Here is a 13249-nt window from a genome sequence, read left to right as displayed (position 1 = left end):
ACAAAAAGACAAATATTGTATGACTACATTTATAAGAAATATCTAGAATTTGGCAAATGTATACAGACCAAAGTTTATTAGTGGTTACCTGGGGTGGGGCGGAGAGGGAGGTGTTGCTTAGGGCGCACTGAGCTTCTGTTAAGGGTGATGGAAAACTTTGGAAATGGATAGTGATGGTTGCACAACATGATGGACATGTTACTGAGCTGCACATGTAAAAAAATGTTGAAATGGCAATGTTTTGTGATATACATTTACCACAATAAAAAAGATTCCTACTTAAAAAAAAAAAGATGAAGCCTACAGAATACAAACGGGTCCGCCAGGGGAAGAAGGGCGAATAGCATTCCAGGCAGAGGTAATAGTCTCAGGCTCTGCAGGGCCTGGCAGATGGGGCTCGGGTAAGGCCATTAGGAATAGAGGCGGGTGCCCCACCTGGCTGGTGAGACAACCCCAACCACTGAGATCACCCTTCCCAACCCCATTTGGCTGGTGACCGGGCTTCCCAAGAGGCATGCCCCCAGAAGACAGGCTGATCGGCAACTACCCAGCCTGCAAATTTGCTTTTAGGGGCTTTGGACACTGAGAGGTGGATCTGTGACAAATGAGGGTTCTGGCCAGCTCACCTGGTCAATGCTGTCCTGTGGGGATGGCCGAGTAACCAGCTGCCATACCCTAGTAGGCATCCAGCTTTGCTGTGAGCACCCTTAGCATGCACACTGCAAATCCAGAACATAGCCATGTGGCCCGGAGAAGGACACACCTAACCCTGCAAGGTGGCAGGGGGAGGTCACAGAGGTAATGTCACAAAGGGGGTGATAGCTATCCAAGCTGCCCCCACCTCTAGCCCCTCCTCCCTTTAAGAACATTACCTTGTCCTCCCCTCCAAAAGACCCCTTTAGCCATCTGGAGAAAACCTTTCTAAAAGTTCAGCTCCAAGGCCACCTCTTCTTGGAGATTTTCCTAACACCGTCTCCTGTAAATATATCTCCCAGGACCCCAACAGTTCCACTGGGGAATATGAGACACTTCAGTGTGCCTATTTACCCACCTCTTTTACCCCAAGTGTCAAGGCAGCGATAGCATCCTCCGTGCCTAGCACATTGTTATCAAAGAATTCAGATACTGAGCTGGTGGGAAGAACAGCTCTTTTTAAAGTGTCTGTGTGGCAGGTACTGGGCCGGAGTATTTATATTCATTCTCTTTACAGATGAAGAAACTGAGGCACAGAATAACTTGCTCAAATTCAACAAGACTCAGAACACAAAGCCAATTTTTTTTTTTTTTTTACTTCAAGGCCTCACCCAACAGGTCTAGCACCGTCCAATAGAACTTTCTGATGACAGAAATGTTCTATATATGTACCAATATGGCAGCCAACAGCCACCTGTGATTACTGAGCACTTGCAATGTAGCTAGTGAGACTGAGAAACTGAGTTTTAAACTTTATTTAAATAACTACATGTGCTACCGTATGTATTCGACAGCACAGGTAGAAGTCTTGGATCTGAAGTTTACCTCTTGCTCACTGGCTGTGAGATCTGGGGCAAGCCACTGCCATCTTACAAAGTGTAGTTCCCACGAGGAAACAGTGGGAACACTTTCTGAAGTTACCTTTCGGCCTACTTGAGATCATTACATGAGAAGCACTAAAATTCTGTATAGGCAGAGAGTGTGGTAGCAGAAGTGGATGGTACCTAGACTGCAATGAAGAGGTCTCTGGGTTGGAGCCCTTGGCAGGGATGTGAGGATCTGTCTCAGGGCCCAAGTACCAGCCATATGGCCTTAAGTGAGAAAAAGCCCCACCTCCCTTCCTTTCACATATACACACAGAGCATAGACCTCATGCAGCCCCAAAGGGGCAAGAAGAGACTTTAATTAGGGGAGGGAGGATCCATCAGATAAGAAAAGGTACAGCGAGCACAGGAGCACAGGAGCTGGAGCAGGGGGAGAAGGGCCTGGCTGGGAGCTCTGGAGGAGGACTCACCTCTCCACCTCCAACTCAGGCACTACACTGACAGACAAGGCGACACAGTGGCCCCTCTCCGTTGGGAGGGCACGAAATGGCCCCTGAGGTCAGAGGTTGCCTGGCTTTCAGGCCCCAGCTCCTACGCATAGCTGGTAGTCACCGATTCAGCTCTTGTCCCTTAACAGTGTTGGGTGGTCATCTTCAGGCAGAGCTCAGGAAGCTAGCAGAGGGTCCCCACAGCTTCTACTCAGCCCAACAAGGCTTGGATATAAGAGGGCAGGGGAGACAAACTGGAGTCTTATCCCTCCCTCCCCACCTGAGGCTGCATGGGGAGGAACAGTAGTCGCCTTCTGGCTCCAGGCCCGCCCAGACCCACAGCGGCCAATAAGGTACAATCACTGGGACCAGTCACAGTCACTGGAGGTGAAGGTTGTTTGTTTTTTTTTAAAAAAAAAAAAAAAAGAAGAAGGTTACAGTCTCCTACAAGCACAGAGTTTAAGTTTTAAGACGTTAAAAAAAAACCTGTCCCAACCCAGGGGACTGAACATCAGAAGCCAGCCTGACCAGGCACTGGTGGCCTTGGGGCAGGTCCACTGCTGCTTTCTTGCCCAGCTAGCAAGCACACCACCCCCCTCCCTCAGCCAATGCCCACCCCAACCCAGCTCCCCACTCCCACTCCCACTGCTGCTGCCGCTGCTCCGGGAAGCAACTCCAGGACGCCTTCGCAGAGATGCGGAGGAGGCAGAGGGGGAAGGCCAGGAGATCCAGCCAGATGGTTTAAAACTGTCAAGAGAAGCAAGAGGCAGTGAGTGGTGGTTATTATTAGATCCTGCCGGGCCTGCTCTGGGGAGACGGGCTGATCCAAGAGCAGCCACTGTGCTCAGATCTCTGAGGTGTGAGGCTGGGTCCCAGGACACCTGGTGGACACACTCTTTCTAATTCAGCAGTGTTCGGCAGGGATCTATGGGGTACTGGCCCTACACCTAGCACTAGACCAGGCAGAACACTAAAGGGCAACATGACTTCTCCACAGCTCCCCTTGGCCATGGCACGGAGGCTGCTAAATAGCCCTGATACAATGCAATGCTTGGTGAAGTGAGGTTGCCTTCCTTGAAGATGGGGTGCTCATACAAGGGGCCTGGTGACAGGGGCCCAGGATCTGGTACTTTGTGTTATGCTCTGGTTGATCGCCCAACTAGAATAGGCCCTTGAAACCTTTTCTACCCTCAGGTATCTGCCATGATGCCTAAAACAGTACTGCACATTTAGTAAACCAGAGATTGTAAACCGATGGCCCATGGGTTGAACCCAGCGCACAGAGATGTACCGTTTGGCACACACAATGGTTAAAACAATATGAATTACGCAACTGCCAACTTTTAAAACATGCCACATACAAATTCGGATTTGGGGATTCTTTTCAAAAGTGGGAAGATGAAGCCACGATGGGCTAGAATTGGGTGGCGGTGGTCCTCTTCAGACGAGACATGTGCTCACCAGTCCCCGCCCAGCCTGCTTCACTCGTGTACGTTCCTAACCGACCCCTGCATGCACCTGAGTTTGTAACCCCGTCAGATGCTGTGGTACCATCTTAGTTCCTCAAGTCAGAAAACCTAGCTACAAGTCCTGGTTCCTCATTTACTGGCTGAGGGACTTTGGGCAAGTGGATTAAATTCCCAAAGCCTCAGTTAACTCATCTGTCAACTGGAGATAACACCTGATGCAAAAAAATATTAGATGAGACCTGTACACGTGCTTTTTTAGCTGTATAACTCTAGAGAAATGCAATTATCATACTAAGTAAATGGTTGTTGAATGAGTGAGCCAAATACTAAATTAGGACAAGAGCTATTTTTCCTTACAGTTGAATGTAGAGGTCTCCAAGCGCTCTGGCCACAAAACTTTGGCGCTATAATACATGGAAAACTTACTATCTGCCAGGTGTTATGCTTTGCATACATAGCTCATTTAATGTTAAACCATTCTGAAAGGTAAATATTATCCCCATTTTATAGCTGAGGAAACTGAGTAGGTGGTAGAGTCACAGTCTGTGTGATTTTAACCACCACACTACCCTGTGCACACAGTACAGCTACTTTCAGCGCTGGCCACCCTCAGTATAATTAAACCCCAGGGGAAGCAGGTGTAATTTCCATTTTTAGGAATCTGAGCTCCTTCTGGGCTGGGTCTGTATGCTCTTGTAGGAGTAAACACTAAGTCCACCATCTAGGGATCACAGTCAGCTCTGAGTGGAACATGTCAACAAACCGAAGACTGTTTGGAAGAAGAAAACAAAGAAAGAAGGCATGTCCTAATATCAAACAAGAACAACTATGTCTTCAGTTCATCAATGTAAACAATTCCTCCCTTTGGAGGACTGTACTCCTTTCAGTTAGAAAGGCACAAACAATTTAAGGGGATCTGGAGGACTTAAGGCATGAGAGTGATGGAAAGCAGGCTGAAGAAACCATGGCCTTAAGCCTGAAAAACAGATGCTGAAAAAAAATACTTAAGTCTGCTTGAAAAGTGGAATTACATCATAATTAACTGTTCTATATTCCTAGAAAATTTGTATGCGGGTTTAATTTGCCTCACTTGGGTTTATACTAAATATAGGTAAGGCCTTTGCGTACATTTTGAGATGAGGAAATGAGCCACACTAAGAGAGGTGTCACTTAGACACCCAGAGATGGAAAATGGCCTCCAGATCTCAAAGCTGAACTTTAAGTCTTCTAGCACAAAAGCACCTGGCTGACCTGTCACACAACAGTCCTGGAGGCCTCTGGAAATATTAACACACCGTTGGCACCACTTTCCCATCAGAGCAGATGCTAGGTTCTCAACATGCCCCAGGGCTCCTCCCACCTCTGGAAGGAAGCTGGAAAGGCCCCCTACTCACATTCTTGAGGAACTCCTCAGCCACAATGCGTGCTCGGGCATTGACCGACAGCTTCATTTCACTGATCTCCTTGTCGATCTCCTCCATGAAATGGATCACAAAGTCTACCAACTTGTGTTTGTACATCTGCTCTGTGTGGAAGTTGGTGATCAGAAAACTGATGTCATACCCCTAGAGAAGGAAGATGGTAGGGAGGAGAAGAAACAGGAGAGAATTAGCATTCTGCGAGTACTTAGCTGGCCAAGTCCTCTACTTTCACTCATCCACATACTTCCAGCTGCCTGTGATCTGCTCCTAAGCTAACACCATTTCAGTCATCAGCCCCTGCTTTGGTGGGGTGACTATGCTTGATCTGAGTGACTGAACCCAGCTGTGAATTTTGTGTATAACAGACGTCTCTGGAAGACAATCTATGGCACAAACAGTTGCATTCAGAGTGAGTTACAAGAGTGTAAAGGGTCTTGAAATCTTGTAACAGAAGATTCTAATCAAACAACTGGAAACGTTTAGTCTAGAGAAGAGATGATGTGGGGAGGGATGGGACTGAGGTCTGGAACTATCTGAAAGTTGCACGTGAAACAGCAACTTTCTTTATTAAGTGTGGCCCCAGAGGTTAGATCAAGGACTGGCAAAGAAACGTTGGACTGATTTTAAGGAAGAACTTGGCCAACATGTCTGATGATGGCATGTGCTGCTCTGCATGGTATTGCTCTGTCATTGGGGATATTTTAAGTCCACCTGGTAGGGAGTCTGTGGAGAGAATTTAAGCACAAAATCAGGCAACGAATGACCCAATATCATTTGCAGCTCTGAGAGACTATGATTTGGTTGGTGGCAGAGCTTAGAAAGAATTCCTAATTTTGTATTTTCTGTTGCTACATGGTAGGCTCTTGGAAGATGAGCAATCCATTGTGGGAAATTATCAGCCTGGGAATGATCTGCACGCGGACACTCCCGAGCTCATTTCAAGGTCTCCGGGATCCGGACCGCATGTCCTGCACGCAGACATGCCGTTCCCTCCTGCAAACGGGAGGGAACACCGAGTCTCTGAGAACTTGCTGATCTGTGAGCCTTAAAGATAAGTTTGGATACTTGTTATAGTCTTGATGTGCTTTGAGGAAGAAAACAACTTATATTTAGCTGGCATAATGCCCAGGCGGAGACCTTAAAAATAAACCACTGCAAGTCCTCAGGGCTGCAGTCTTGTTTGTCCTTGTGTGTGTCTGTCTCTTTTGTTCATTTCGCTGCCCTAAACTGCAACAATCCATCTTTTTTGCCTTTTCCATGGTTGAGGTGGACCCAGTTTCTCCTAAGCTTCTGATTTACTTTACTCCACTCCAGCTGAAATGAAGGCCAACTCTCAACTCAGTCAATGAGAGCCCTACAGCCAGAGAAACAGCAATCCTGGGTCTACAAACAGTCCCAAACCAGTGACAGTGAATTCAGAAACCATGGCTGGCTGTGGTAGAACGCCTGGGTATTACAAACATAGGTCACAGGCCACTAGGAGATAGTGGTGAACCCAGGACAAAGGTCCCAGCCCCACTGGGTCTTACCTCCACTGGTTTCCTTCGAAGGATAAAGAAATTCTCTGCTCGCATCATCATGAAGCGCATGAATTTATGGCATAAGATCTTCTCGATCTCATCAGCCTGGGGAGAACAAAGGAGAAACAGATTTCTCTGATGTGGCACCCTAACCCAACAGAAACCTGAAGCCTGGTCGCTGGACTCCAAATTCCCCCAGGCTTGGTGGAAGCAGTGGGGTTTGGTATTGAAAGTCACCACTGCCTGAACTTTGAAATGTGGGGGAACTGGTTGCCAACTGAAAAGAGGGTCTACACAAGGACCTCTCCAACTCAATAGGGTATTATTATGATCTTGTCTTTACTCATTCCAGAAAGGTACTCCTGACAGACCTGAGTCTTTTATCAGCTGCTTCCACAGTCCATACCTATATTCAAAGCTGCCAAGTGGCCTTTCTCTTTCTCATTTCACTAGTGCTGCATTCCCTGAAGTGTGTGACGTGTACCATCTAGGGTATCAGAGATCAACTTAGATGGTCTCCACTTTAATAACACTGAACATCAAACAATTCCCAAAGTTTCTCCCTTCTAAATTCTCTTTCAATAATTTTAAGAGAAGGACTTTGCAGCTAAGTGCTGGTATGCCCTTAAAAAAACCCAAAACCAATCCCATTGCTATCAAGTCGATTCCAACTCATACTGACTCTACTGGGCAGAGTAGAACTGCCTCATAGGGTTTCCAAGCAGCAGCTGGTGGATTCGAACTGCTGACCTTTTGGTTAGCAGCTGAGCTCTTAACCACTGCACCTCCAGGACTCCCTTAACACTTCCCAATTCTTGTTAATCTCCCCTTTTAAGAAAGACAGCAAGCCCTAAGACTTAGAGCTTTCTGCAGGCAATAGTGTCTAGACTGAATTTAATATGACTGTTTTGTTTTCATTGTGTTTATTTTTAGAATTACTCTCTATTCGTGGCAAGTGATACTGTTTTTCTATTTACGGTAGTGCTATAAAGTTTCTTTTTCAAACAAATTTAAGTAAAAGAAAATAACCTCATTTAAAGAAATCTATTAATTAAATAACCATCCAGATGGTCTTAAATTTGGCAAAAATTATGGGGGTGGCAGGGACTGACAGACATTTGTGAAATGTTGCCTGAGGAAACGTAATAAACAGCACTTTGTGTGTGTTTTTTTTTTTTAATACTGTAAACTTTAGTCTGTGTGCAGCTATCAAATTGGTACTGTTACTGCTTATTTTTCTGAACTGGACTTACTCCTCATTCCTTTGGAATGGTTCTCTGATCTGACACCCCATGGCCTTGGCTGCTGTACTTCCTACATTCTCCACCGCAGCAAGGCCTCGGAGGTGGGCGTGTCCTCTCTTTCTTTTTTATTCTACTGATCTGCAAAGTTTAGCAAATCACATCCTGGGCATATTCCAGGAAGCAGAGCCTATGTTTCCTGCACCCTTAATCTGGCATGCTAACCTCTTGGATGGGGGTCCCTGGCTTGGGAGAGAACTCCCAACTCTGGGCCTCCTGGGAAGGTAGGGGCTTCAAGGTGAGCTCACCTGTTTCACAGCAATGCTGACCCGGACAGAGTTGATGGAGCCCTCAATCAGAACCTTTTCCTTCTCATTCCTGCTGATGGTCACGGGTTGCAACAGGAGCTCTTTGCTACTCCTGAAAACACAATGTCACAGAGGCCTCTGTACTATGGAGGTAGAGAGCAGTCACGCAGACCCCGCAGCAGGTCCTGGAATCATGATCTGAGAACACCAACTCCAAGGAGTAGGAGACTCACAAGCAGGGGTGCTCCCAGATGGGGGCCAATGAGCATGTTCTCCAGCAGAAACAGCACAGGCTCTGCAGTCAGGGTGAAAAAGTTTTGAGATCCAGCCTCCTCTGTTACTTTCCTTGGGCAAGTTACCCTATTGGAATCTCAATTTCCTCATCTGTAAAATGACTGTGACTTCTATTTCACTGGTGAGGACTGAAGAAGATCAAAGAGAATCAAGCGTCTTCTAGCATGCCTGGCACACAGTAGGAGCTTTACAAACGACAGCTCTTATTTCAATAACTACGGGCAAACCCATCTACCACTTAGGGAGAGGGGAGAAAGAGCCTGCTTTTACAGATAAGAACAAACAAATATGGAACAGCTCCTTTAATTATCAATCCAGAATCGTTTACTGTTTACCACTGAGACCCCTCTCAGCTGAGGCCTCTACTCAGTTCCCTTGAGTCCCTAAATATTTGTAATAGTAGTTAACTGTGGTGGTGGTGTCCGTGAGCTTTTCTCAGCATTTCAAAACGCCTAGTAGAAATCATACACGTTAAGCAGAGAACACAGCACATCCTAACTACTGTACCAGTTATTTATTTTTTTAAAGTCAAACCTATCTAGTTAGTGTGGAAACACTAGTTATCTCAGTTATACATATCCTAGATTAAACTTTAAAAGAAAAAAAGAATAATTTACTTATAAAACATAAACTAAATAAAAGAAAATAATCCAAAACATAAAGTATTTAAAGCAGAAGGTGAGACATAAGAAGTAAAGTGTCTAGGCTGGTAGGAGGAAAAAAAAACCTTGGTCCTTAAATTAAAAAAGTATGGCATTAGCATCTCAGACATCTAATTTCTCTATCCTCTCTTTAAATTGCCAGGGGTTCAATAACACCACAGGAGATACTACACAAACAACCCACTCTGCAAAGTCACACATTGTGTCAATCAATCTTGGTTCCAGGGTAGTTTCTCCCCTGGGTTTTCTCCTGCCAACCCAGTGACCCTATTTTCTGAACTCCAAATCGAGAACCATTGTTCAGCTGGCAGCAAGACAAAATATGTGAACTGCAGTCTGTCCTGACAACTCCAGGACACAAGTTTATGGCATCCTCTAGACAATAAACATCACTGTGTGCTGCACCATTCATTCCCCCCCCCCAACCCCGACCTTTTCCCTCCCTACCTGACTTCCACCTCTGGCTTGTTGTGTCGTTCCACAACCTGGGAAGAGAAGTTCTCCAGGCAGAGGGCAGCCTGCAGCGTGGCCCGCACGGCACTCAGGTAGGGGCGGAGAGTGGCAGTCTGTAGGAAAATACCCAACGAACATGGAGGATCAGAATTCATGAACCTTCCCCCAACCCAGAGCCGCTGGCAATCCCCTCTTTATCTTCAGTTCACACGGGAGCCAGGCAGTACCAATGGTGCTCGCATATGGGTGCCTGGCTCTCAGACACCATAGTGAACAGAACAGACCAGGCCCTCAAGGCACTCAGTCTGGTGGTGGTGGTGGGGGGGCGGAATTTGCCCCCAGGGGACATTTGGCAATTTTGGCCTATTTTTGATTGTCACAACTAGGGGGAGGGGTGCTACTGGCATCAAGTGGATACAGACCAGGGATGCGCTCAACATCCTATGATACACAGGACAGCCCCCACAAGCAAGAAGTACCCAGCTGCAAGTGTCAATAGTGCTAAGTTGAGAAACTCTGGTCTAGACATACAGGTGAATGACTGTCCACAATCTGTCCACTGAGTAAACAAATGTATAGATCTACTACTGTATGTCGGACACTAAGCTGTTGTTGTGGTTTGCCATCAAGTCGACTCCAACTCACAGCAACCCCACATGGCAGAGGATAACTGCCCCATAGGGTTTCCTAGGCTGTAATCTTTACAGAAGCAGATCGCCAGGTCTTTTCTCCTACAGAGTGGCTGGTGGGTTCAAACCTTTCAGTTAGCAGCTGAACGCTTAACCGCTGCACTGCCAGGGCTCCTTAGGCACTGAGCCAGGTGCTGGGAATTCAAGATGATTAAGACCATCTCTACCCTCAAATACCTCAACCTGGTGGGGGAGACAAAGAAGTAAATGACTATGGTACAAAAAATGTGAAATAATTAGATATATAAGTAATCTATATCTGCAGAAGAAACTAGCTTGATTTGAAGATGGAAAAAGGATTAGGAGGATTTTATGAGCAAAAAGTAGAACAAGAACATTCCCAGTAGAGGGAGCAGCTTCTAGCTACATTGGTTTATCTTCAGTTCCTTATATTAACCAAGTTTTTTCTCACCTCAGGGCTTCACACATGCTGATCTATTTACTGACAGGCATTTCTCTTCTCTCTTTGCCTAAGTATCCTTCCACCTCAGCTTAAGGCCTCTCCCTTCCTCACAGAGGCCCTCCCTGACTTCCACCTCTAAAGCAGGAACCCCTGTATTCAATCTCATGCCTCAGGTTTTCCCTCCTTCATAGTATTTATCACAATTCGCAACAGCACATCTTTTAAGTCTTTTGTAGCTTCTCCTTCACAATCTCTAAGCTTGTGAGGGAAGAGACTGTGTCCAGTTTATTCACAGCTATACATCCTGCACCAAGCTCAGTACCTAAAACAAAGAGCGCTACTACTCATTCTCTGTAGAATGAATGAATGAACGACAGAAACAATGTCAGCAAAGTTAGAATAACACAAAAAGATATTAAGAATTCCAGAAGTGGTAATGAGTACAGTATTGCTGTATATTGGAACACAACTCAGTAAATGAGGCAAGATCATGGAGATTCTCGAATGGCAAGTTACTAAGTTTAGCTTTTTGGGGGCAGTAAGGAACTGTTGAGGCTTTCTGAGGAGGAAGTTACATGACTGCAGCTGCATGGTGGCTCTGTAGAGAATGGATTAGAGAGGGAAGTGAGAAGTAAGGCAGAAAGGGTTATTCAAGAACTGCTGATGAGAGCCTGGCCTGGGGCAGCAGAGACGAAAAAAAGAGGGTATCACAGAGATTAGACTAACAGATGTAGAGCATAATGGAATCAAAGAACAACTCCCAACAAACTGGTCCCTCCTTATGATGAAATACTACTCAGCAATAAAAAGGAACAACTACTGATGCCTACAACATGAATGATTTTCAAATGTATTATGGTAAGTGAAAGAAACCAGACTAAACAGGCTACATAATAAAGAATTCCATTTATGCAACATTCTGGAAAAGGTAAAACTATACAGATCAAAAAAATAATCAGTGGTTGCCTAAGGTGGGGGGAGAGGAAACCATTATAAAGGGGCTTAAGGGAATTTTTTGGGATGACGGAAATATGCTAAATGTTGATTGTGGTAGTGGTTACATGACTGTGTGCCTGTCTAAATTCACAGATGGTAAACCTAAAAGCCACCAACTGTCAGTTTGTTGTGCTGTGGCACGGTATTTCAAATACCAGCAGGGTCACCCATGGTAGACAGGTTTCAGTGGAACTTCCAGACTAAGGCAGACTAGGAAGAAATGCCTGGCGATTTACTTCCAAAAATTATCCAATGAAAACCTTATGGATCACAACAGAATACTGTCCAACATGTCGTAAGGATGATCAATAGGTGAAGGACATCGTGTTTGGTGAAACAGAGGGCCAGCCAGACCCTCAGTGAGATGGACTAGAATATGCAGGCGACTGAGGATGACACAGGACCAGGCAACATTTCGTTCTGTTGTGCATTAAGCCGCCATGAATCAGAGTCGACTTAACAGCAACTATTTATCTATTTATCTAAACCTAAAAAGGGTGAATTTTAGGTGGCCCACCCCATGACACCTGCCTTTTCGTAAATAGGAATATTTTTTTCTAATACCTCAATAAACTTGCTTTTAAAAAGGCCAATTAGAAAACAGAAGTAAAAACAAAGGAAAAACTTCCCAGGTTCTAGCTGAGGTAAGAGGACACAAAGGTAGGATAGATAACACAGAAGGAAGAACAAGCAAGTTTAGGAAGGAAGGTAAGTTTTGATCTGGAGATCTGATTTCAAAGTATCTTCAAGATTTCCAGAAGACCCTTGATATAGAGGTCAGAGCAAGGGAGGCAGATTCAAGAGTCACCAAATACACAAGGTCATCAAAGGCATGAGACGAGACAGGTGCCACCAGGGACTGTAAAGAGAGGAAGGTGGAGAGCCAAACTCACAACTCCCAGAAACGCCCACATTTATCAAATGGGAGGACTTCCAGGGACGGAGGGATCAGCAGTATTGGAGCCTACGGTAAGGCTGACACTATACAGTTATGACCAGGGCCGTGCCTGAATGGAAACAACACAAAGGGATCCTTCAGTGGGGTAGAAGCAGCGCTGGGGGCACCAAGAAGAGTGGATAAGGAAGTGTGGACGCCTTTCTTGGGAAATGATGGGGTCAGGTCGCCAGACAAGGAAAACGAAAGTGTACTTATTGAAGCTCTACTCCGGGTGGGAAGCTGGGCCTCCTACATCCCTCAGATGCCCTACTACCGGCTATGAGGCCTACTACGTGCCTGCCTTCGAAACGCTCCACAAGCCTAGGAGGCCCCACTTCCGGCTTCCTCCACGCCTCGAGTATTCCCTACCTGCTTCGAGAGCCGGACCATGAAGCCACAGGCCTGCTTCTTACCAAGGTGTCCCCCGCTCGCCTCCTCCTCACATCAGTCCCCACCCTCTTTCTCCCAGCCCCATCGTGCCCCCACACCCTCCGGTATCCCGCGGCCCCGCGCCTCCTCTGCTGCAAAGGTACATCTCCCCCAGACCCAGAGCTCTGAAGCAGAACGGTGTGGGGGGGGGTCCCTGGCCCGGGGCCCGGCTCTCTCACCATCGCGGGCGCTGGCTGGGCCGGAAAGCGGAAGTGCGGAAGTGGCCTGCCCAGCGACGCCTGCCCTTTCTCCCGAAGCGCAGCCGTAGTCTCCGCCCAGACTTCCGGACGATACTATCTCTGTTCCAGAGCGGGGGGAGGAGGAGCTTAGGAACATTTGAACACTCGGGAAGTTTTCCCGCTAGAACTATCATGGTATTAGACTCTGGAAGTTGTAGATCGATACTCAGGCTTTTCCAGGTA

General features: G+C 46.4%; 1 protein-coding gene across 1 annotated transcript; it reads right to left on the bottom strand.

Annotated features, from left to right (window-relative positions):
• Positions 1-1839: 1839 nt before the first annotated feature.
• ARPC4 (actin related protein 2/3 complex subunit 4) lies at positions 1840-13087 on the bottom strand. The gene is made up of 6 exons (XM_004368312.2): positions 13007-13087; positions 9368-9486; positions 7965-8076; positions 6425-6520; positions 4869-5039; positions 1840-2752 (listed from the first exon to the last, which is right to left on the bottom strand). The coding sequence occupies exons 1-6, from the start codon at positions 13007-13009 to the stop codon at positions 2747-2749; spliced, it is 507 nt and encodes a 168-aa protein (XP_004368369.1). The 5' UTR covers positions 13010-13087; the 3' UTR covers positions 1840-2746.
• Positions 13088-13249: the final 162 nt, after the last annotated feature.

Source organism: Trichechus manatus, unplaced genomic scaffold (genome assembly GCF_000243295.1).
Source record: "Trichechus manatus latirostris isolate Lorelei unplaced genomic scaffold, TriManLat1.0 scaffold00001, whole genome shotgun sequence".
NCBI classification, from domain to species: Eukaryota; Metazoa; Chordata; class Mammalia; order Sirenia; family Trichechidae; genus Trichechus; species Trichechus manatus.
The sequence above is the reverse complement of the archived record's forward strand: the minus strand, read 5'-3'. Positions and strand labels throughout refer to the sequence as shown.